The sequence below is a fragment of the Podarcis pityusensis genome, assembly GCF_964106645.2.
Source record: "Podarcis pityusensis genome assembly, chromosome: 2".
Taxonomy (NCBI): Eukaryota; Metazoa; Chordata; class Lepidosauria; order Squamata; family Lacertidae; genus Podarcis; species Podarcis pityusensis.
The window spans coordinates 63502564-63527511 of record NC_138029.1 but is presented as its reverse complement, the minus strand read 5'-3'; the positions used below and the strand labels follow the sequence as shown (position 1 = coordinate 63527511).

Here is a 24948-nt window from a genome sequence, read left to right as displayed (position 1 = left end):
GGTACAAAATTGCTCCTACCTGTTGTTTCTCTTTAGAGGATGAAAGAATAGATATTGTGATTTGCATTGTTTTGTAAAATAGCAGCATTTCATACAGTTTTGAAAAATAGGACTTAGAATGTCAGATTTGATCTTTCCTGGTTTTACTGTAACACACGCTTCAGGAAAGAGGGTGCCTTGAAATACTGTGATCCTTTATATAAAGAAGTGGTAGTGCTAACAGAACCAAGTTTGCCTCTTAGAATCATAGAATCTTAGAGTTGGAAGGGACTCCAAGGGTCATCTAGTCCGAAACCCTGCAATGCAGGAATCTCAGCTGAAGCTGTCCTGTTGCTTGAGGTGTGGCTAGGTGGGCCTCAAGCACCTTCTCTTCCAGCAAGACAGCGAGCTTGCACTTGCTACAAGTGTACTGCTGCTTGTTCTCTGGCAGAATGGCAAACATGGCACAGGTGTTACAGGTCACTGCAGCAGCTCCCTCTCCCACCACGTCTCTGGTCCTGTGCACACCAAGAGACACAACTCCGGGCCTCCGCTGCTAAACGCCCTGGCAAACACCCCTGTTTGCGAGGTCTGTTTGCGAGCTCCCAGGATCTGCACTGAGCTAAGTTTCACTGCTGCTGGTTGCTAACTCCTCCCTCAGCTCCTCCCCCTCAGATCCTATGTGTCCTCTCTCTCTTTGGTGGATGCTCTAGGGGCTGTTTTCATGCATAGGACCCGAAATACACATAAATCCTCCCTCCTGCTACTTACACAACATTTGAGTGGCACAAGAGGATAGAATTCAGAAGCTAAATAGAATGCACTTTCTAGTCATTCTTGTAGTGTTTTGGGGTTTTTTTTACATTCCTATTAGACACTGATTCAAGCATAAACCAATTTCAGCCTCACAAGCAAAATTTCCAACCCAATACAATTTGAAAACTGAAGAGCAAACTGCACTTTGGGCCATTTCAGCCACTCACCCATCCATCATGTTTGTATGTGTGCCCCTCCTCTATGTACTTCAGGTAGTGTGTGGCATTGGGGCACATATGGCCATACAAAACTAAGTCCAGTGTATGTGATAGCTCCTCCTCAAAAAGAGAGGAGGAGGTGTCTGTAACTCAGTGGTAAAGAACATGCTTTATATGCAAAAGGCCCCAGGGTGGGCCTGGGGAAATCCCATCTGAAAGAGCCTGGAGAGTTCCTGCCACACATTGTAGACAACAATGAATGAGATGGACAAACTGTCTGACATAGTAGAAGGTTTGCATGTCTGCCCCTCCACTCTGTACTTCAGGCAGTGGATGGGTTTTATCTAGCTAAGTTTAAATGAATGGATATAAGCTAGCAATGCCCATTAACTTCAATGGGTTTACTCTGCATTGGATGCAACCCTACATTCCAATGATTATACAAATTGTGTTTACATGTAGGATGATTTCTACACATGCTCACACATCTCTCCCTGTCCTCTACCCTGGCAAGTGGCAAGCAAGAAGCATTTTCAAAGTGCAAAGCAGGGCTAAAGAGGGGTGTGGCCCAATGAGTGCCTCAAGGGCCAGATAGAGAGGCCTGGAGGGCCACATTTGATCCCCAGACTTGAGGGGTCCCCCATCCTTGACTTAGTTGTTAGGCCACAGAACGTAGTGGCAGCTTTGGGAGAGCTATACTGAGTGACACAATGTAGGCTAAAAACTGCAAACGAATAGCTAGGTGACCATCAAGTGGGTGGGGAGATAGATTAGATAGGAAGAAGATAGTTTATGGGATCCTAGGCCCTGACCCTGAGGAATTCATCACTGCTTTGGTGAGGAAGGGAAAACATGAGTGGATCCAAGAGACCTGTCCTAGACATTAGAGCAGCAAGACACAGATTCATTGCACACCTCTCCACATCAAACAGAAACCTCAACAACACTGGGATTCTCAGCAGAGTTATGCTGAGTTCACTGCAATGAGATGCTAAATGCATCTGGAAGTGCCAAAGTGCAATTTTGTGCAAAAGTTCAGTGGTCTGCTTCCTTGCGTTTCCTCCATCTTCCCCCACATGGGGGGTGAGCTGGGAGGCTGCCGCTTCATTCACATCATGGACTCTTCTTCATCCTCTTCAATCTCTTTATCTACCTGAAAGGCTATATTCTCGTAGCTGGTTATCCCTCCATATTTCCTCATATGGACCATCAAAGGTTTAGGTGATTGGCTGCCTGCCAGAGTAGCCACATACATGCCAGTTCTGTTCTCCTCCAGGGAAGGACCCCAGTCCATGGTTGGCCTGCTAGCTTGCTGGATTCTCTGCAAGTAGAAGGACAAACAATTACAGGAAGTACCATGATGGACATCCAAAAGAACGTCCATCTTTGGGAGTCCAAAATTGCTTTGATACTGTCGAAAGCATTTCTGTGAAAGAGCATGGAAGAACATCTCCAAAGCTCCCAAGGCATTGCCAATGAAGTAAACCCAAACAGTGATTAGTGTTTGCACAGCCAATAAGGTTGATGAACACAGAGCACTGGTCTTTGTTCACTGTTAGTGTTAACTTTTTAACTCCAAAGAAGTTATCAGCACCTGTGGAGGCAGACAGTTCTGTTAATTTCACAGGGTGCCCTGACTGTTCAGCACTGCACAGCAAATGTGCAATATAGTCTGAGATTAGCAGCAATATCATGTTCTTTTCTGCAAAGCAGAAGTGCAAGGCTCTGCTATTTTTCTACAGATCTTCATATTGGTTCTCTGTTTGAAAATATTTCAAGTTTATGCAATGCACATAAACACCACTAGATGGCAACCTCTGTCCCAGCAATATAGAAACTTGACATTATTAAAAGCTATTTAAACGAAGTAATTCAAATGAAGATAGAAAGTGGGTGGGGGTGTTGGTATTTAGCGTATCTCTGGAAAGTCAATTTTTTTAAGATTGGATGGCAAGGAAAGTTCCTTTGCTTTCTCCACACATTCTTTTTAAATGGCTAAATAAAATGAAACTGACAACCAGTTGTCCTCTAGCAGAGGGGGAATGATTGCAGCCTCATTCACTGGACCTAATGGTATGACCAACTCCGTTTAGACAAAGCATTAAACTGAGGCTAGTTAAAACAAAAGAGAAAGCTTCCAATCTTCTCCTTGTAGCCACAATGGTCATATAAAGTAGACCTAAAAGGTGCAAAAACAAAGATCCCATGAGAAAACAGACTCTCCAAGTGTCCCTGAAGGAGCGTCTCCACCCCCATTGTTCTACCTGGACACTGAGGTCCAGTGCCAAGGGCCTTCTGCCGGTTCCCTCACTGCGAGAAGCCAAGTTACAGGGAACCACGCAGAGGGCCTTCTCGGTAGTGGCGCCCACCCTGTGGAACGCCCTCCCACCAGATGTCAAAGAGAAAAACAACTACCAGACTTTTAGAAGACATCTGAAGGCAGCCCTGTTTAGGGAAGCTTTTAATGTTTAATAGACTATTGTATTTTAATATTCTGTTGAAAGCCACTCAGAGTGCCTGGGGAAACCCAGCCAGATGGTTGGGGTAGAAATAATTATTTATTATAATATTATTATTATACCTATTTTCCAGGGACAGTCCTGGATTTACAGAAACTGTCCTGGTTTCTGATTTGATCCCGGAATGTCCCGCTTTTCCTTAGGACATCCCTGTTTTCATCAGAGAAATGTTGGAGGGTATGAGAAAACAAAGAAAATGACCCCAGAAGCGGCTTACCTGCCAGAGTGTTCCTTCCTCATGGAGCACAGCAAAAACCATCCCCATGGGGATCATCAGACAGGAGATGATTCCCATCAGGATGCCCAGGATCTCAGCCCAGAATGGAAAACGATAGGATCCATTATACTCTGATGGTTCATACTTGATGATGCTGTACACCAGCAGAGCCTGAAACAAAGAGTGTCATCATAGAATTGCACGAAGCATTTCCCCTTCCATTTTGAGTCAGTTGTGGGGAGTGCTGTCCTACAGATGAACTTTTAATCTCAGGAGGTGTAGGACAAGACCCTGCTAACAGACCAGGGGAGAATGAGATGAGCTGGGGGAAATGATTCAAAACTACCACCTGGCAGAGACTGAAGGTTTATCCATACCTCCGCCAAAATCTGCAGCGCTGAATCAGAACAAATGGCAATCAGGTTTTCTGCAGATTGCGATTTGTTCCACATAGCACTAAATAGAGGATTTTCTTGGGGAGAGCAGCGGGGCCAATACAAAAGTACTCAGACCAATGCCTAGAGCGTCAGGACAAGCGGAAAAACATTTGGACGTGTGCTTTCCAGGCACAGAGCAAGCAGAAATGTGGTCAAGCCTTTAATCAGTCTGTAGTTTCCATTTGAGAAGCTTCCCACTCTCTTGTGACATTTTAGATGGTTTTGATAAGGGTATTGTCCAGCTGTGGATATTGGTGCATATTTACCATCATTGTCACTGGAGACAGGAACAGCCAACAGGCTTTGAAGTATATCCCTGGCTTGAAACCCAGCATCATATGAATGTCACGACAGAATCTCTTCATGCCTGCAGAGAACAAAATGATGTGTAAGAAATGGGATATTACATCAGCTGTTTTCCACTAAATCATTAACGGCACAACCCTATGCAAGTTCACTCAGAAGTAAGCCCCGCTATGGTTAATGTGGCTTGGCCCCAAGTAATAATGCAAAGGATGGCTGTCCGAGGCTATCTGGGAGTAAACTCCATCAAACACAGTTCAGCTGACTTCCAGAGAAGCAATTTTTAATGGTACATAAAGATATGTGACTTACCCACAAAACAAACAGTAGTACAAATGTATTCTGCAGAATACATTGTTTTTAAATGTTAAAACTTATTTATATGTACTGTATTTTTTGCATTTATTATATATTACTGGTTTTGAGACTTTTAGTTGTAGCAACAACCACCACCACCCCCCTTTGGTGCAGTATGAAAGCCAGGGGTGGTACAATTCTAAGTTATCATTTTAACCACTGCCACATGCATCTTGAGATGTTGCATATGTTATTGGCAGTCTTACTTACCCCACAAAAGCCAGTGTATATCTCTTTGTATTTATCAATGTCACTTAAAAAATCTCAACATATACTCAGCAATTCAGAATTGAATTTCTACACTATCGGTGTATCTCGTCTTACCATAGACACGTGTCACCACCAGGCAGGTGGTAATGACCACTACCATGAGTCCAAACCCAGCGCTATAGTCATCCAGCAGCACCAGCCAATACATCCCGCCCTAGGGAGAAAAAGCAGTGAATGGTCAAGGCCTCTATCAAGACATGGGATTGTCAACTCAGTGAGTTTACTTGTGTCAATACATCCTGTTCTATAGGCCAGCACCAGCATTTTAATAACCTGAATATTTAGGAAGTATGAACGGGGGGTGTCACGTACCAAATAAGTCACTCTAGGAATTTCATGGGCTCATTCTATCAGGACACAGAAAACACTATGATTTGCTTTCTGAATCACAGCTCAAATTACAGGTGGAATTCTACTGAGTTCTGTCAGCACAAGGATTTCTGATTGCACAACAGGACATTCCCCTCTTGTTTCCCTGTGTGTCCCTATGCCCTCCCCAAATCTGCTCCAGAGGGTTTGGGGAACCCCTAGAACATTTAGGGAGGGCACAGATAGAGGAAAGAGGGAGAACACATCAATTGCCCCTGTAAATCCTCAACTTAAATGATCAACAGAAAGGTCTGGCTGCTGCAGTCTTGGACTGTCCATATTGCTTACCTCTGTTGTGAGGATGAGCCCCATCAGGAACATCACAATACAAACGACGCCTGAGAAAAAAGCCTTCTTTGGCCGCAGGTAATATGGGAACTCATCTGTCACCGCAGTAACAATGGTCTCTAGAAAGGCAAACTGCACACAGATAATAACAGATGCTCTCTTGTACTGTAAGCCGTAAGCACCATTCGCTTGAGGCCATATAGTTCAAGTCCTTCCTCACAGCAGAGCACACTCTTACCTGACTGTCCAGGCCAAGAGTCAACAGCATGAAGAAGAAAAGGAAAGACCAGAAAGGAGAAAGAGGAAGCATTGTCATTGCTTGTGGGTACACCACGAATGCCAAGCCTGGACCTAGAAGACAGGCAAAGGAGGAGAAGAATCACAAGTGGGATTATACAGCTACAGGCAAGAAGATATTACTGAGACTGAGTAGAGTTTCATGGCTGTAGACATAAGGGCAACTTACAGCAAGAGATGTCAGGAAAGGAGAAATGTCACAGAAACAGTCTAGAGTTGGCACAGAGCAGTGTTTCCCAACTGGAAACGGTTTCCAGTCCCTGAAGTACTACTTGCTTTCTGGACCGTATTTTTTGAAAGCCAAGGCTCAGGAAATAAGTCATTGATACCCTAAGTCACAACTTAGGATTCTTCAAGACATGGATGATCTAGCAGAAGCCAATTGTTGCTGTTCTGATTTAAGCTGGAAGTGGAACACTAACTTTGCTTTCAGATTTCTAACACCTGCTAGCAAAGTGAGCAGCCCCAGATATTGGAGGGTATGTGTAATTTTACTGTGGAAGGAGTTAAATAGTGCCTTTCTCTCACCATGATCACAATTGCAGTTACACCCTACCTCACCTTGTGTGCTGTAATTTAGAGTGGGAAGGAAGAAAAAAATGACATAAAAACAATGTTATTTAGAAAGGGAAGGGTTAAAGCAACAGAGCTGATTCCTAGAGGAGCAATATAGACCATAAAGGGGAAACTACCTAGAGCATAATTAGAAAATGGTCACAATACTCTAAATTTCCCAGAATAGCTGTATACCCAGAGGGAAATTATGCAGCAATTCCACTCTGTGTGTGTGTGTTTTTTGTGTGTGTGTGTTTATAAAAAAGAATATTCTTAGCTCCCCTCAAAATAAGGAAGCCAAAAATTTAAAATGTAAAAGGAGGATGTTCTGTTCACGATGTCCTGCAGCCTCAGAAATCATTTGCAAGCCAATTTCATTATGTTGCATGCAGACATGTAATGCTTGGAAGACCTGGTGGACAATACACACACTTGCACAGAAGATGGAGGGAAGGAATGTTCAGGCCTTACCTGCTTTGGCAACTTCCTGAACGGGGACGTCAAGTTCTTGGGACATGTAGCCCAAAACAGAGAAGATGGCAAAGCCAGCCAAGATACTGGTGATAGCATTGCCCACAGTAACTATAAACGTATCCCTACAGAATAAAAAATACAGGAACTGGATCAGCTGTCTCTAGCATAATGAACTGGCCATTTGAGACCCCATAGCAGTGGCGGGGAGCCATTTTCAGCTCAAGGGTCACATCTGGCAGTCACATGCTAGCAGTAGGCAGGACTAGAGGTAAAAGTGGGCAGTGTGAATGCCACCTGTGAACAGTAGGCTACTTTCTGCATGCGCATGTATACACACACCACCACCACCAAGCAAGAAGCATGATTAGAGCTTAAGGACACATTCCAGGCAGGCAAAAAGACTTAAGGAGATTGCAGAGCACAGCTGGGAAGAGGTGTGGCTCAGGACAGTGTGTGGTCTGTGAAGAGTCCCTGGGGCCAGACAGGATTGAAGGGCCACATTTGGACCCTGAGCCAGAGGGTTCCATCCCTGATGTACTGAGTTGGAAGGCAAGAGGAAGGAAAGGATGACACCACAACCAAATTAGGCTGCCATACTTGCCATCTATTGGGATCTAAGTTGTGGGGTTCATACCTTAGAAAATGCTACTCTGCTGTGCTTTGGGTTTACATGGAAATATCGAGAGATATGTCACCTATAGAAATATGAAGGAGCATATGTTTTGCTGAGGATAAAGAGCAGAAACAGAGTTCTCATGGGATCTTTATGCTGATTTTATTTGAATTCCATGATGAGCTGGAATTCTGTGTGGTTGTGCCACAATAAACCTTCCTTTTGCACAAGCATTTCAGCAGAACCAGAACAATCCCCTCTCTCCTCCCCGCCCTATGCTGTTGTTGGGGATCTCCCAACATCTCCCAAGCCGATTTTGGGGGGTGTAGGGGAAGGAAAGGGTGGGAGGTCCTATTGTGCAAGCGGAAATCTTTGCACAGAGCTTTCTCTGATGGGGCAGGGCTTGTTGGGTGAATCTCATCCTCTGCCTTCACTGTCGCAAAGCATCCATTAGAGGGATGGTGGGGAGCCAGGGAAAAGGTTGACTGATTTAGTCTATGTTCGTTTCCATTGTACATTCCCACTTGTTTTCTGGTAGTTACATTTTGTCTCCTTCCTCTTGCCACATCCATCATTCACCTGCTACTCTATACAGCCTCAATTCAGGGATCATGGAGTGTTGCTAACATCCATGATGACATGGATGAGCAACCACCTCTGTATGTTCCATCTCCATGCCATGTTACACTGAAAACATGTACCTGTAAATGTTCTGGTGGAAGGTGTTATATGATGCAAAGGTGAGAAGTCCCCCAAATCCTACCCCAAGAGAGTAGAAGATCTGTAAAGCTGCTTCAATCCACACCTGAAACAGTGTTTGAAAACAAGAGGTAAAGGAGAAGTCCATTGAAATGCAGAAGAGTCAAGACTCTGCTTTGAGTGACAAAACAGTCCATTCATGTGCACAGTGAAGCTTTTTCTAAGGATGATCTAACCAGCTTGAAAGCATACCAGCTTCGAAAGCATAGGTACTGTTGCAGTGGGAAGGTAAGCAGCGTTTCCGTGCTCTCTGGCTTCCGTCACAGTGTCCCGTTGCGCCAGAAGCAGTTTAGTCATGCTGGCCACATGACCCGGAAAGCTGTCTGTGGACAAACACCGGCTCCCTTAGCCTGAAAGTGGAGATGAGCGCCGCACCCCATAGTTGAATTCAATTAGACTTAACTGTCCAGGGGTCCTTTACCTTTACCTAACCTCTCATGACAACAAAACATTAAGGAAGAACTTTGCCAAAGCACATCTGCCAATGTATACAATTTTAATAAATAATAATAATCTGCCAATGTCTGCACTTATTCCTTAATGAAGTTAAATGATCCTAAAGTGTTTCTGTACATCTCCTCATGAAGGATGCATGCTGATTTCTACTTTGCACGTTACAGCAGAAGTGAAGGCAGTAAACACACGTTATACTTTTGCTTTTTCCTCTAATGCACAGGAGAACTCTGTGTTTCGATTGGACCCACCTAAGTGCATTTCTATAGAGTGTATGCAATACATGTAATAGATCTCAGACAAGTCAACACATGGGAAGGGGCCTTGGCTCAGTGGTCCAGCACATGCTGTGTACACAGAAGAGCCTGCAATCAGTCTTTGGCATCTCCACTTACAGGTTTAGGAGCAGGATCTGGAGAGCAACTGCTAGTCAAAATAGGGAACAATGGGCTAAAATGAGAAATGAGGCTCAGTATATATATATATATATATATATATATATATATATATATATATATGAGCCACTTTATATTTTCATATAAATGTTTCATATGAGGGAAGTGAGTGATGCTGATGGAAACAAGGGGGCTGGAAGTGGGTAAGTTGTCTTTGATTTTATAGGGGGAGGTGCTAAAATACACAACTGCTGTTTATGGTAGCAGCAACACATCTAATATAGTATGTTGCTCTGGTCTCAGTGATGTATATTTTGCATGGACACATCTAAAATGCTATTCTTACATAGCATTGGAATGTCACTTGCTTTTCAATTTTATTTTTGCAAGGGCTGTCCTACTTACAAGTGGGGTCCAATTAAAACCTGATTGGCCTATCCAGCCCATAAACATTCTTCTAAAAGGAAAGCCTTTTCCTTCCTTGTGCATCCCACCAAGTTTGAGGAGCCCCCTGCTGCACACATCTGCTCTGAACATGGCGAGCACTTGTGTGTGGCAGCTGAAAGGGCAGGTCTATGTAATTAAGCTCCACTCTACAGTGAAATCACATGGCATAAACCTCACCTTGGGAGACAGTAGCAGGTCAAACTGTGGTGTGAGATAGAACTTGATTCCTAACCAGGCTCCTTCCAGGGTCACACCTCGAATCAGGAGCATGATCAGGATGAGGTAAGGAAAGGTAGCTGTGAAATATACAACCTGCAAGAGGATAAAGGTATTTGATTGAAGCTGCAGTGGTTCATTTCAGTATGCATAAGAAAATGTGGAGATGGTGGCTGTCTACAGGACAGCTCTGTAGAAGTCTTGCACAGTTCCACAGATTATGCAGAGTGGTTGTCATGTACCCATAATGTCCAACCATTGTGGTGTATTGGTTGGAGTGTTGGACTAGGACCTGAGAGCCTAGGGTTCATATTGCCACTCAGCCATGGAGCTCACTGGGTGACCTTGGACCAGTCACCAAATCTCAGCCTAACCTATCTAATAAGAGTTATGTGAGGATAATATAGAGAAAGAAAAAGTGGTGCATGACTCCTTGAGTTCCTTGGAGGAATGGAGGAATATAAATGTAATAAATAAATAATTCCTCTGCACGTTGCAAGAAATTCAGAGTTAGAGCATCCCCAAGAGATGGTTGTCCAGACCTCCAGTGATGGAGAGCCCACCACCCCTCTCGGAAATTGACTTGAGTTTGCTCTTACCATCAAGACATTCCTCCTAGTGCAGCTGGATGGGGGTACACATGGTTATTGTCAGACAATGATACTAATTGTGCAAGGGAGGAGACTGGAGCTGTACTTGTTGGCCCCACCAGCTCTGTTAGGTCCCCTGTAGCCTGTCCTGTCTCCCTCCATGCATCGGAAGGCTGAGCATCTGCAGCTGGGAGGCTGCTTTACTTGCAGAGCTCCCCATACAATTTAGAACCTTGGCAGCAAATTCTAAAATGTGTGGGGAATGTCCACATGTAAAGCCAAACACCCCCCCCCCATTCATATACATTAAGCCCCGGTGTATAGAGGGTTACTGGTTGGGCCACTGCGAATGCAATGGAGGGGAAGAGGCCAACCATTGAGTCTAGCTAATAGTTCCAGAACAAGCATAGCTTCAAACACACTAGTGGCTGCTGCCGATTCATACTTTACCTTGCCAGAGGATTTGACTCCCTTTAGGATACATAGGTACACAATGACCCAGGCGAGGAGAAGACACAGGCATAGATTCCAGCGGATCCTCCCAGGATCGCCAATCCCCGAGCTCTCCTGGATGTGCAGGACATAACGACTAGGACAAAAGGGAGGCGGTTAATGGACAGGAGCATCACGTCTCTCTTAGTACAAGGGAGGGCAAATCTGCCATTGAAAACCACCTAATTTAGGAACATAAACTGGATTGGGCCAAGGGCCCCAAAAGGGCTGGGGATCCCTGATTTAGAGTGTGCAGTTGTCAATCAGGTCCAATATGGTCGTCAATGGTCACCTAAACATTGCCTGGCTTATTGTACTTGCCTCCAGTATTCCTCACTTGGGCTGACAGTGTTAGAGATGTTGAAGGGGACAGCGCCATTCCCCGAGCGCATGATGTGGTGGTCCAGGCACAGATCTGTATTCCACCAGTTGCCGCAGTACTGCCAGGGCAAGTTTTTTGTCAGCGAGGCAAAGAGGTAGAAGAGAACGTAGGCAATGATCATGTTATAGTAAATGGCCACCAAGCAGACAATCAGGATTGTGGCCATGCCAACACCTGAAAAGGGAACAAAAATGGAAGACAGATTAACATAACGGCAACAAGATTCAAACAGCTCCTTGGGTGCTGCTTATATGCTGCACTGTTTATAGTGAACATTTCCACGCCAGAAAATCTGAGTCAGCCATAACCACATAGGCTGGCACTTGACCACTGGAGAAGAAAGCTTCATTTGCTTTGGTTGCATGATATGTACAGAGGATGGAAGGACCAGCCTATTCCTGGTCCATGCCAGCTTTGCATGTCTACATTCATAAATCCATTTTGCCCTATTTCTGAATTAATCTACATTTAAAAAAGAAATCCAAACTAAAATTTACATTTAGACACATATTTTCTCACAAATTACATAAGTACATGAAAATAGCTCTGCTATCTAGGCCACATCCTATTTTCACAGTGACCAACCAGATGCCTTTGAGAATCTTGCAAGCAGGAGTGGAGAACAACAGAGCTCTCCCCTCCTGCAGTTTCCAGCAATTAGTATTCAGAGGCATACTGCCTCCTACAGGGGAGGCAGTACATAGCCGCTGTGGCTAATAGCAATGTCCTTCTTGAATTTGTCCTGTTTTGGAGCCATCCAGTTGGTGGCTATTGCTATGCATTGCTAAGGTTGCTTCCAGATTTTGAGGAGGGGAGTTAATATGCAAGCAGGTTATTGAGATATTGCAAACAGGTGTTTGTTTTACCTTTTCTTCCTGGAAAGGGTAAATCTGGATTAAATGCCATGCCAGGGGAGGGGGGAGGAATACAGGCTGGATACTGCAAAAAACGTTTATACGTGAGACACACCAACACCACAGTACAGTGGTACCTCGGGTTAAGAACTTAATTTGTTCTGGAGGTACGTTCTTAACCTGAAACTGTTCTTAACCTGAGGTACCACTTTAGCTAATGGGACCTCCCACTGCCGCTGCCCCGGCAGAGCACGATTTCTGTTCTCATCCTGAAGCAAAGTCCTTAACCCGAGGTACTATTTCTGGGTTAGTGGAGTCTGTAACCTGAAGCGTCTGTAACCTGAAGCGTCTGTAACCCGAGGTACCACTGTAAACACCAGTCTGAAAGCACCCTAAATATATTTTGTCTCAAGCTACACATTTCTATATGCGTTTTAGTATCGGTTTTTTTGCAGAATTTGAAAAACTCTGAAATCCCAAGGGATAGTTGCATTCCAATCTGCACATTCATCTGGGAGGTGTGGATTGTGTCTGCTTGTACTGGAATTAGCAAGGGACTGATTCCTCAAGCATCCCTATCCATTTATAACTATCCACACCAGTAATTTTCATCCTGGCTGTCACATTTGTCACCATCTCTAGTGTAAGCTGTTGCATTTAAAAGCACACAAGCCATGTGAAAACATTGGCCTCGTTGGGGTTGTTTCTTATGCAACTCGGAGCTTGAGACTGGACCATTAAAACTCTGAAACAATGAGAGAGAGAAAGGCTGCCTTCTCTGTGTCTCTCACCATGCAGCTTCACTGATCCCTTTGTGTACCATCCATTCGCACCCATAGACTCCTATGTTCTAAGTTTGCTCCATGATGAGCGGAGACAGTGGCAACAGCTGCTGCTATGCCTTTTTGCTACTGACACAACGGACCCTGGTTTTATAGTTCTCAGCAGAAGAGAGAGAGACAGAAACATCAAGGAAGCTGAGAACTGCCTTGCATGCACACATACCTTTAAACAGAGGGCTTATTTTCCAAACAGCAAGAGGCCCCAAGCTGGAGAACTGGCCCAGCGACAGCTCCATGAAGAAGATGGGAATCCCACAGATCGCCAGCATGATGAAATAAGGAACAAGGAATGCCCCTGTAGGATAGAAAATTGTGACACAAGGCACAGGGGGCATGACTGGATGTTGGGCAAGCAGCACAGTTAAATGTGAGCACCTTGTTATATAACTTCCCTATGTAGCATAGTTTCATTGTGCTAAAGGGACCTTGGAGGTCATTTAATGCAACACCAGCTCAATGTAGGATCTACAGTGCAGGCTGCAACTTTAATCTAGATTGAACATTTCTATGGAAAACCCAATAGGTTAAAACAAAAACTGGAAACAGTAAATGTGGATTAAGTGAGAATGGGAGTGGGGAGAATGGAACGGCATTTTGATGTCATTGTGTGGATACTGCAAAAAAAAAACACCTTGCATGCCTGAGCAGCGCCAAGTCTACAATAGCTCCCTTGATTTCCAGTTACTTTAAATGTATGTGCAAATGCCCAGGTTGCCATCTGAGAACTCTATGACTCCAGCATTGGAAGTACCCCCTATCATAATAACTTGCTTGTGATGGGACCATAGTTCAGTGATAGAGCACATGCTTTGCTTGCAGAAGGTCGAGAATCATTCCTTAGCATCTTTGGTAACAAAAATGAGGAAATAGGCACAATAATAGGAAACTGAGATGATCTGGGGGACTTAGAGCAAAGACTTTAAGGTGAAAGCTGAATCTAAATGACTTGACAAGATCACTGGAGTGACTGTGGTTCAGCCAAGAACCCAATTAAATCCCCATAGTATCCTAATCAGTGGATTAAAATGGGGAAAAAACATAAAACGTCAAAGACTATCTACATGGCACATATTTTCAAATTTGCATTTTTGGCAGCTGTCTGAGATTCACAAGATTTTCTGTCAATTCAAAGGGCTCAGTTTCTACTCTACTGAAAGCCAGCCAATTTTGTCATAGAAAATAATTCCACCCACCATTCTTAGAAAAGCAATCTGAAGACACTATTCATCAAACACTAACCAGAAGATTCAGCTAAGCAAAATCAAATTATTTCTCTGAATTCTGTCAGCTTTCTGGGACCGACACCCCTATGGCATAAGCAAAACACTGATAAAGATTTACAGTGAATGGTTAGAATCTTGTTGTTGTTGTTACTTTTCTCCCCAGTGGAGAAGATGGTATCTCCAGGAGTGTGCTGCCCTTTCACATCCTGAATTCATGCAAGCTGCACTATGCACTGACTCAGAAGGATGTATGCCTCCTACTGATTCATCAGTGTTGCTTTCGGAAGCACGCAGGACATTTGACAGAGGTGCCTGGCATCATGCTGAAGCCTGCTTAAGAGTAAACAGTTCATATGGCATGGCAGCCAGCCCCTTTATAAATGTGTCCTTAGTTGTATATCCCAGGACACCACAGGGGTATAGTAAATGGGTCACAGAGGACTATCACCCATGAATAGGGTACACAATCTAGGGACCTGTGCCTTTTCATCCAGCACTGAGCTGGAGCGAACTACAGGAATTTGAGTTTTGTATGTTTAGGTGTCGACTTTCTGGCAGTTTTTGTTGTGATCACCCCGTCCCCATTTTGGTTTTGTAAAAATTAAAGGGACCATAGCCTAGGCAGATATTCTTTAGATACCACTTCACTATCACTTGTGTTCCTGGTGTCTGTTTTTTGTTTTTTTTTTAAATAAAACACTCCATCCCCCCTGCCCTGCATTTCAGAGATGCAGGTGTGCCTGTCATTTGGGGTGGGCAGTGTACGCTCCCACCTGCCAGATCAATGTCTTGCAAGCTGCAGAGAGAGACAGTCACTCAGCAGTGTCCCCAGGGTGCTTGTGCACCAGCCAAGAGCAAATGCACATCCAACCCAGGGGATCAGCAGAGTCGTTTGTGACTCCAGGCTGAAGCTGATGCAGGAAATCAGGTGTCTGCTTGGTGTGTTTCCTGAAGTTGGTTGTGGCTACAGGCAAAGCAGCAGCATTGAGGAGTCCTTCTGGGCCATGCCTGCGTAGCAGTTGCTGCTGTGGGAGTTGCACGCACACACAACTCCTACCTGACACCAGTTTTCTATTGTCAGTTTTAAATATAGAGATGCAGCCCTCCAGCACAGGAGGTAAGAAAAGCCCAGGGCTTACCTCCTCCATTTGTGTAAGCGCGGTATGGAAACCTCCAGACGTTCCCCAGTCCAACACAGTAGCCAATACAGGACAAAAGGAAATCCAGCTTGCCTGTCCAGTTCCCTCTGTCTTCAGGGTATTCAATCTCCAGGTCACCATCTCCTTGATCGCTTGGAGTCATTAGCAAGTCTGGAATCACGGGCTGACAAGGGGCAGAAGTGAGGAATTAAAGACAAGGTTGTTGGAAGAAGACAGAAAGAAATGCAAGGGAAACTTCAGAGAGCAAGGGGAAATGATTTTTTTTTTTTAAGAAAAGGGTAGATAGAAGCTAGATGGTGGTATATGTTTGTAATATACACACACAGGGGTGGGCAACCGGTGGCCCTCCATGTTATTGGACTACAGCATACTTAGGGGAGCACAACTGGTTCAGTCGCACTGTGCATGGTGCCTCAGGGGTGCCTTCTGGGGAGCTCAAGAGGTGGAGGGGCTCCGAATTTTGGCGTCACACAGGGTGCCACTGAAATTTGAAACACCAAGAGATCTGCCACTGAGTGACTGTGCCTTTCATCATGGCTGCCCATACTGCTTGGGGCTGATGGGAGCTGCAAGGAAAGACTTGCATCTGTCATGAGCTGAGTGAAGTCCATCTTCTCAGCCTCAGAGGTCCACAGCAGGAGCTGTTGCCTGTCTGCTTTATACAGAGCCAGCCCATTTGTGACCTCCAGTTATTGTTGGGACTACAGTTCCCATCTTTCCTAATCACTGGCCATGCCAGCTAGAGTTGATGGAGGTAGACTCCAACATCATCTGGAGAGCACCACCCTGGACTACCCTTGGTCTACTCTACACTGACTACGCTCTCCGGGGGTTCGGTTCCAACAGACGTTTTCCCCAGCCGTATTTGGAGATGCAATTGAATCTGAGATCCTCATCATGCAAAGTTTGTGCTCTGGCACAAAGCTACACCACTTCTCCATGTCCAGTTCTGCTCTCCCGGCTTGCATGATGTTAGTCAAGGATTAACTTAGCCCCTATTGCCCCTGAATCACACCCCTGGGCCAGCGATAGCTAACATAGTGCCCTCAAATATTGTTGGACTCCAACTCCCATCATCCCTGACCACTGATCTAGTTGACTGAGGCTGATGGGAATCGGAGTCTCATAATTGGCTACCTCTGCTCTGGCCCAACAAACCCTCTTTGGTTTGCCAAGTTAAAAAGCAGCAACCCATCATCTCGCTGGCTTCCATTGCCTCATTTAAGAACTGCCTGCCTAGCTAAGACACTGGCTGAACTAGACTGACTTAAAAATGATCCTCCCTTGACATGGCTTCCAAATATATTTTCCCAACACAAGAAGCTGCCTGCATCTGGTTCTTAATTTCATAAAAAGAGAGGTGACAGGGCTCAATCCTATATGGAAACCACACACTCTGACTTGAAAGCTCTCCCTTAAAATCCTTGACATGAGGGGACAGGCTCTGGCTACTCAGCAGCGATTGAAAGGTTCGCTTGCCAAAACTCAGGAGAACTATTTGATCTTTATTATTAATTCATATGTTCCTTGAAAACAGCCAGAGCACTGGTGAGCACTGGCCCAAATTAAACGTTGGTTCTCCTTTTTTTCTCCAATAGCTGCCCTTTCCTCTCCCACAATAGGCTACAGTTGTAGCAATGCTCCTCTTGTTCAGTTTCCATGGAGACAAGTGAAGAAAGTGTTAGTGAAGCACAGATTTACCTGCCATATGTTTACATGCTCTTGCACTTACATGCGCACATATCTCTGCTCAGACCCAGCCATACAAACATGTCTGTACGTGGGCAAGCTAATATCACACACATGTGAATAACATGTGTATCCATATACAGACCTCATAGACGCAATTATATATTTTTATTTCTTTATTACATTTATATACCACTTCTATCTTCCAAGGATCTCAAGGTGGTGTACATGTTTCTGCTTTAGACTAAGAGATGGTGACTGGCCCAAGGCTTCATGGCACATATATGAACATGATGCCCAAAGAAACTTCTATATATCTTAGTGCAAAAGATGCCTATGTATGTACATGACATATCTGTAACTCATGTGGACAAGTACATTATCATGTACACTCACTCACTTTCTCACATACACACTTACATTTATAATAATCTAGACCTAACACATCAAAGCAGAAAGTAACTATATGGACAGGACAGTGCCAACATCTGTAGAAATGAATATAACCAGGGAAAATCTACTAAAAATGCCCTTCATGGTACTGTATATTTTTCCATGCACCATAATAGCCATTCATCTGTTTACTGAACACATTTATATGCCATTAATCCTCCCAAAGGCTGTCAAAGTGATTTACAATACAGCATTTTAACATCTAAAATATATTAGCAATGTTAAGCAGCTACAAGATAAAATTAATACAGACTGAAAGCTTCCTTTAAAAAGCCACATTTTAGCTTCTCACTGAAAAGTGAGCAAGTGAGGTAGCCATATGGCTCTTTCTGGGGAGGTCATTCACAGTCTAGGCTCCGCCATCGGAAAAGCCATCTTGTGTCACCACCTGCCAAATTTCAGGCAGCAGGAGGACTACCAACAGAGTGGCAGTTGAACAGAGTGCTTGAGCATGAGCAAAAGGAAGAAGGCAGTCTATAAATCAAACTGGCTCCAGATCTTTTAAGGCCTTAAGGTTAAGACTTCAAATTAAGCCTGGAACCAAAATTCATGTTGGTACAACTGGAGTATCACTGGGATGACAAGATCAGAAAGCGTCATACTGTACCAAGGCAGCTACATTTTGAAGCGACTGAAGCTTTCAAGTGCTTTGGAAAGGCAGGCAGCCATGTATGGAATATGTTACAGTGATCTAAACTGGGCATAACAGGGGCATGAAGAACTGGCCAGGTCTTCTCCAGCTAGGAACACAACTGGTGCATCAGCCAATTATGCTGAAAAGCTTATGGTCACTGAGGGCACCCAGGAGCAGTGCAGGATCCAGGAAACTTCCAAAAGTGTCCACGCGATCATTCAGGAGATTGCAGCCCCAACCAGATCAGAATGATCACCTAATTCGGGTTCAGTAGAGCTTCAAACCATGTCTTTACCCCATGCCCATTACCTGATTTAGTTTCTCTGCACCAAACTCCTATTTCAGGCATAGGCAAACTCGGCCCGCCAGATCCTTTGGGACTACAACTCCCATCATCCCTGACCACTGGTCCTGTCAGCTAGGGATGATGGGAGTTGTAGTCCCAAAACATCTGGAGCGCCAAGTTTGCCTGTCCTATTTGATGAAGAGGTCATCTGCACATGGGCTACCATCAGTGCATGTTCAATGGCTATCTCAGATGTACAATATCTCAGCTTAACCACAGCTTATATTTTCAAATCAGGAGGAAGGTGGTTTAAGGGGAAATGCATTGAACAAGAGAATTTCTCAAGAAACTGCAGGATACAGATGGGTTTCAGCCAATATCTTGTGTACTCAGTTTCACTGTTCCAGTAGTGGGAGTGCACTGAAGCTGGAGTAAATGGTATCCATGTGTACACAGCCTAAGTCTCACCATTACACAATGTAAACCTCCAGTTTCTAAACCTCTTGCAGTAACGGCTTATATTTTTCCAGGATTTTTGCTGAAGCAATTAGATCTTGCAGTCATTCCCTTGTAAGAAAAAGGAGTGGGGCAGCACACAGAGAAAGTAGGACAAACTAGCTGGGTGCAATAGATCTGTGTTCTAAAGCAAATTGGGGTGGGAAATTGCCTTTAAAATAAGTGGCAAATGTATTTTAAAAATGCTTAGCTGAGTAAGGTGTACAAGGAAACTATTATGACTTTTTTTCTGTTAATATAATAATAGTGTCTGTGTGTGCATACGTGTGTGTATGCACTTAAAGCAGTAAATTTTAAGGAAGTTTTCTGTTTTACGAACAATTTTAACTGATTTTATCCACGGAATTACTTTTGTATTCTTTATGTACATCACTTATACAGTGGTACCTCGGGTTAAGAACTTAATTCATTCTGGAGGTCTGTTCTTAACCTGAAACTGTTCTTAACCTGAAGCACCACTTTAGCTAATGGGGCCTCCTGCTGTTGTTGCGCTGCCTCTGCACGATTTCTGTTCTCATCCTGAAGCAAAGTTCTTAACCCGAGGTAATATTTCTGGGTTAGTGGAGTCTGTAACCTGAAGCATATGTAACCCGAGGTACCATTTTATACTTCGGTGATTAAGCAGTATATAAATAGCTGAAATTTAAAAAAATCATTTCAGCAGGCATTGTAATACTTTTCTAAATACATATATATATTACATTCTGTGCTGTCTGAATAAAATAAAACCTTACACTTTCCAGAACACTTCTTTTTTGGAGGGTTTTTTGAAAATAAAAATAAATGCCTTTGTTTTAGGAAACATGTTCATTAAATAAGTCAAAATCCTTTAGGGTTTTTTTCTAGCACCTGCTTGGCATGAAATCAATGTTAACTAGTAATCTTTAGAATGTTAGTTCTAATAGATTCTCTTAAACCCCATTTTCAGCCCACATTATGGTCCAAACTATTTACCTTTGATTGCTTAATCTCTCCCTTCTACCCGCCTCCTGCCATACTCTCTTTTGTCTAAATGCCCTTCATCATCTATGAGACTACTATGAGTAAGAAGACTCTAAGCTTGGTCCTTGGTTATTGTTTTCTTCTCAGTGTCAGTATCTCAGGTGCAATGAATCAGCCTATACAATACTTGGCTCTCTCTCTTTTTTTTAACTGCCCCAAAGCAAAGCAGAGGCATAGTATGAGGAAGGCAGTTAACAGACTAGTGTTTATTGTGATATCCAGCCACATACATAAATTACTGTGTGAAAATGTCCACATCACAGCTTATAGTCGCTTGCACACACTTTTGGACTCAAGGGAACTTGCTTGCCAAATATGTACTTAATTAAGATGGGAGAGGGGAAGGGTGCCCACAGAGCTTGAATTTTAGCCAGGGATCCCTCTATTTGTTTATTTATATGCAGCTATTTTGTAAAAATATATATATCAAGGCGGCTTACAACAAAAATACACAAAACAATACAGTAAAAAGCATATTAAAAAGTTAAAAACAGAAATCAATTAACCAATGTGGAAAGATGTATTCTTAATTGACTGCATAAGCCTAGCGAAATAGAAAAGTTTTCAGCAGGTGTTGAAAAGTTGGAACAGAAGGCACCAGCTGAATCTCTAGTGGCAGAGTGTTCCACAGGACTGAGCCAAAGACATGAAAGGCTTTATTTCTTGTTGTTATCAAGAAGGCCTCATACATTTGAGGAACGACCAACAATGCCCCTGCAATGAGCTCAGTGACTGAGCTGGGATATAACAGTTCAGGTGATTCCTGACGTACCCTGGACCTAAGTGGTTCAGGCTGGCTTTGTAAATTAATACAAGGATCTTGACCCTGGCTCTGTAGCAGATGGGCAGCCAGTGCAGCTGTTTTAACTATGGTGTCACAGGTTCTCGGCCAGATGCCCCCATCAACAGTACGGCTGTTGTGTTCTGCACTAGTTGGACCCAAGGGCAGCCACATATGGTGCGCATTACAGTAATCCAGCCTGGAAGTTACCAGTGGCCAGGCTATCTCTGTCCAGGAAGGCCATAGCTCTATGGCTCATTCCTGGAACCTATATACTATGCCATGGGATGTCTGAAGAAAGAGTATGCCTCTGAGCATATGTAGAGTACATATGTCTCATACCTGAGAGCAGTTTCTAGCACCTGGCTTTCTACAAATTGAGCACCGGGAAGGGTTAATGAAGGGTTATCCCACAACTGAAGTTATATGAATCAGCCTAAAGTTTATTCTGACAAAGACTCTACCCCATTTTTTGGCCAAGGCCAGTTTCCACTGAGTGTGATCACTGCTATACTTTGGAGTAACATGTTTGTCTCTCCATGCTACAATCTGGTGCTTTCTTTAGAATCCTGGTGGCATTCTGAGCATCTTTGCTTTTCATTTTTCTTAGGCAGCCTTCTGTTCCTGAAGAAAAAAAAATCAATCATACACACCATCGCTTGGAACAACAAATTGAGGCAAGAAGCTTTTCTTCCCAGGCTGCAAAGTTTAAGCATTGTGGTTAATCTATAATGCCAAACTCTGCTGGGAGACTGAGAGACTCCAGCACAGGTTCCTCAGCAGGAAATTTTTAACAGCTTTCTGCCATTCCCTTCTCCTGTCCTTTGGGCAGCTAGGTATTCTATGAAGGCATCCTCAAACAGAAATAGTTCAGAGTAGAAAAAACAAGGGCAGATTCAGAGCGAGAGGGCTATCCTTCAGATAAATGAACAATGGATAAGCTAGCTTTGGATATATAAAAAAAGAAAGTATATGGTGACTATTGTGGTAAAAAGGCAAAAAGGACAAATATTATTATTCCACTACACACCAGATAAATGTGATAGACCGCCTTTTGGAATACGAAAAACATTTATTAGAGTGTGTGTAAGCCCCACAAAAGCCTTTATTTTACTGATTTAGGTCATCAGTACCACATCACACTCAAGAACACTGAGTTACAGGAGAGAGAGAAAATCCCTCACTTTAAGAAATGCATCTGTGCCACATCTGAGTCACAAGCTGGCAGCTGGAGAAATCAAAAGACACCCCCCCCCCGAAACACTTCAAAATGAATATTTTTCTCCACAGTTTTGGGAGTGTCCCATTTTGTAGACCTTGACTTCAGATCTGGTTGGAACCAGATGTGGTATGTAGTAGCCTCCCCTTACTCTACATTAGCACGGTGTAATGATGCCATATCTTTCATTTCCTCAGTTATACATTACAGGGAGAGAGAAGGGGGACCTTAGCATTAAGTTACATTTATGTGAGATGTGTGTGTGTGCACACATGTGCGTATAAGAGAGGGTTTAGTTCTGTTGTAGAGCAGCTGCTTATGATATTAAACTTCAGTTTGAAGCTGGTTTAATACCTTGCCTTGTTCTGAAGCTGCTGAGATATTATTGTCTGAACCCCGTCAGTGTGCATGCCACACACAAAAGTTGGGGGGAAAGCAGACACGAGTTAGTGTCCTGGGGATTAGATAAGGTCATGCCTCTCAGAGGTGTTCAGATCAATTGGCTGAGGCTGCATGGCATCTCCACCACTCTGTGCTGGTGAAGGCTCATTATTTGGTGAAATGGCGGTACTTTCACCTACTTATCTAGCACCACTACCCCAGAAACAAATTATTTTTCATTTCTCTCAAAATTTGGGATGGGAGGTGGAGACCTGGACTAGAGACGGCAGGAAGCCACCTTGAAAGTCACTAGAGCAAAACAAGGCTCACTGCTTCAGCAAAATCATAGCAAATCCCCATTTAGACAAGAATTCCCCATAGCTCCTGACTTGAATCTTCTGCTGCTGTCTTAATGGGATTGCTTTATTGTGCATTTTGACTGTGGATTTTTATTCTAACGTTTTGATTAAATTGTTTCATTGTGCATTTTAATTAGGGGGTTTTCTTGGCGGTTGTAACTTGTTTTTTTTTTTTTAAATTTGCTTTGCCTGCTACCTGCTGCAATGAGAGAGCCTTTTGGTCCAAAGACTAGCACTAGCACCAGATTTAGGGTGGTGCCAAACTGAGAAGATCCATTTTGGGGCGCCAAATGTTGGCCTCACACGGGATGTCATATTACAAAATATTACCAATGTCCACCCCTGCTAGCACCAGTCAGAAACAGGATGGATGGCTTTGCTTATAGACTACCTGTCCCTGCAAATCTTATGAACTTTCTCAGACAGCGCACTCTGAATGGTGGTTGGAGTCTTGTGGGATTTTCTGCCTCAAGGGCCAAAATAACTTGGCTGGCCTTGAACCGGGGTGGGGGGGGTACTGGGTGCTATTTACTGCTCTACCTTCATTTACTGCAAAATGTCTTGGAACAGCCAGCAGTGGAGTCAGAAGTGGGAGATATGGGGAAAGATAAATAAATGAATAAACATTAATGCATTCATATCCCAGGGTGGCATACAGCACATGGTCCTCTACTCCCACTCCATTTTATTCTCACAGCAATAGGTTGTGGTTAGGCTGTAACTGGCCCCAAGTAACCTTCGTGGCTGAGTGAGGATTTGAACCCTGCTCTTTCAGTTCCTACCTGGCACTCTAACCACTGTGCCACACTGACATGCTTATGTAAGAGATTCTGCCTGGGTGATGTAAAAGTGGGAAGGGGAAAGGGGAAAAGAATCACTGCCAGAAGAAGGCTTCCCAGGGGGAAAGAGGGAGGAGCCGGCCGGGTGATGCAAGCCGAGAGGGAGCGGATATGGAAAGAAGCAACGAGGGGCTTGATAGACCTGACCCAGTTTCCTGCTCCAGCCATGTCCGATGTGAACCTCTCTAGTCTGTCTTCCTGGGCGCTCTTTCCCTTTTAGCACCTGTTGCACATAGGATGCAGTGGGAGGACAAGCACTGATGCAAACACTACAGGGGACTTGCAATCCTCTCTCTCCCCACCCAATTGTTCCATACCTAAATCCCACCCCCAGCCATATAGCATGCATCATCCCCTGGTGGAAACACCTGCCTTCCAGAGGAAAAAGAAACACCTGCGTGATGAGGCTGGCTGGTGAAAAGCGGGTGCACTCAAGTATAGGCACAGCCCCCCCCCCCAGCTTGCTAATTAAAGAGAGTGAGAAGAGCTGGCTGTGCAATGACAGCCAGCCAGCCACCCCCGCCTCCTACCTGCCCCACCTGCTGCTTCCTGGGGTCCTGCCAGGGGCAGAAGGTGTCGTCGCTCTCCACCTTTAGCAGCAGACAACCTGCTACTCTGAAGGGTCTGGGTCCCAGAGGAAGCATCCCCTGCCAACCTTACCTGGGGGAAAGGATACAGGGACTGTGGGATGTGCAATCCTGAGCCTGGATTGTTTTGCCATCCAGAAAAAGGCACCTGCTAAAGCTCTCTTCCCCTGATACACACACACACACTTTCTCCTTTTGTGGCATCTAATTATGTGCCTCCGGTACAAGCTGCTCGCTGCCTCCTCGTCTTACCTTCTGAGGATGATGCTCCTGGTTCTTCATCGTGGAGTCGCGTTGCTATGCACTCCTTCTCCCTCCCTGCAGTTTGCTTGTTCGCACTCTGGCTCTTCCACTTGTTCCAGAGATGCGCTCTCTCTCTCTCTCTCTCTCTCTCTCTCTCTCTCCCTCCCTCCCTCCCTCCCTCCCTCTCCCTCTCTCTCTCTCTCTCTCCCCCCCCTCTCTCTGCAACAATAGGGAAGACAGAAGGACCATCCAGATAAATAGATCAGCAAGTGAGCAGGAGAAACCTTCCCTTTCTCTGTATGTTTCTGTCCCTCTCTGGACCAGCACAGAGTATGTTGTTACCATTAGCTAGCTAGAGAATGAGGCGGAATGAGAGCGAGCTGCCAGGGAGGGCTAGCAGCAGCAGGTTGGCTGTTTGGCACACAGCTCTGCTTCGGAGTCAGATGGAGATTGCAGGCTGTGTCAAGCAGTAAGTGAAGAGGGGACAAATGCCT

The 24948-nt window shown here is 44.4% G+C and overlaps 1 protein-coding gene across 1 annotated transcript; it reads right to left on the bottom strand.

Moving 5' to 3' along the window:
* Positions 1-1339: 1339 nt before the first annotated feature.
* On the bottom strand, positions 1340-24616 carry SLC6A7 (solute carrier family 6 member 7). Its single transcript, XM_080991387.1, has 14 exons — positions 24464-24616; positions 15445-15628; positions 13246-13377; positions 11326-11560; positions 10963-11101; positions 9884-10018; positions 8354-8457; positions 7037-7161; positions 5952-6064; positions 5714-5845; positions 5111-5210; positions 4393-4493; positions 3690-3860; positions 1340-2274 (listed from the first exon to the last, which is right to left on the bottom strand). Exons 1-14 carry the CDS (start codon positions 24491-24493, stop codon positions 2062-2064), a joined length of 1914 nt encoding a protein of 637 aa, XP_080847513.1. The 5' UTR covers positions 24494-24616; the 3' UTR covers positions 1340-2061.
* Between the last annotated feature and the right edge of the window lie 332 nt (positions 24617-24948).

Bases quoted from the DNA above. Each gene is read 5' to 3' on its own strand.
- SLC6A7 (XM_080991387.1), bottom strand. From the start codon at position 24,493: ATGAAGAACCAGGAGCATCATCCTCAGAAG. The intron at 7,162-8,353 runs GTACATGTTTTC...TTTATTCTGTAG, and splicing joins TTCCACCAGAACATTTACAG to GGATACGTTTATAGTTACTG. The intron at 5,211-5,713 runs GTAAGCAATATG...TTTTCTCCCTAG, and splicing joins GGCTCATCCTCACAACAGAG to GGCGGGATGTATTGGCTGGT.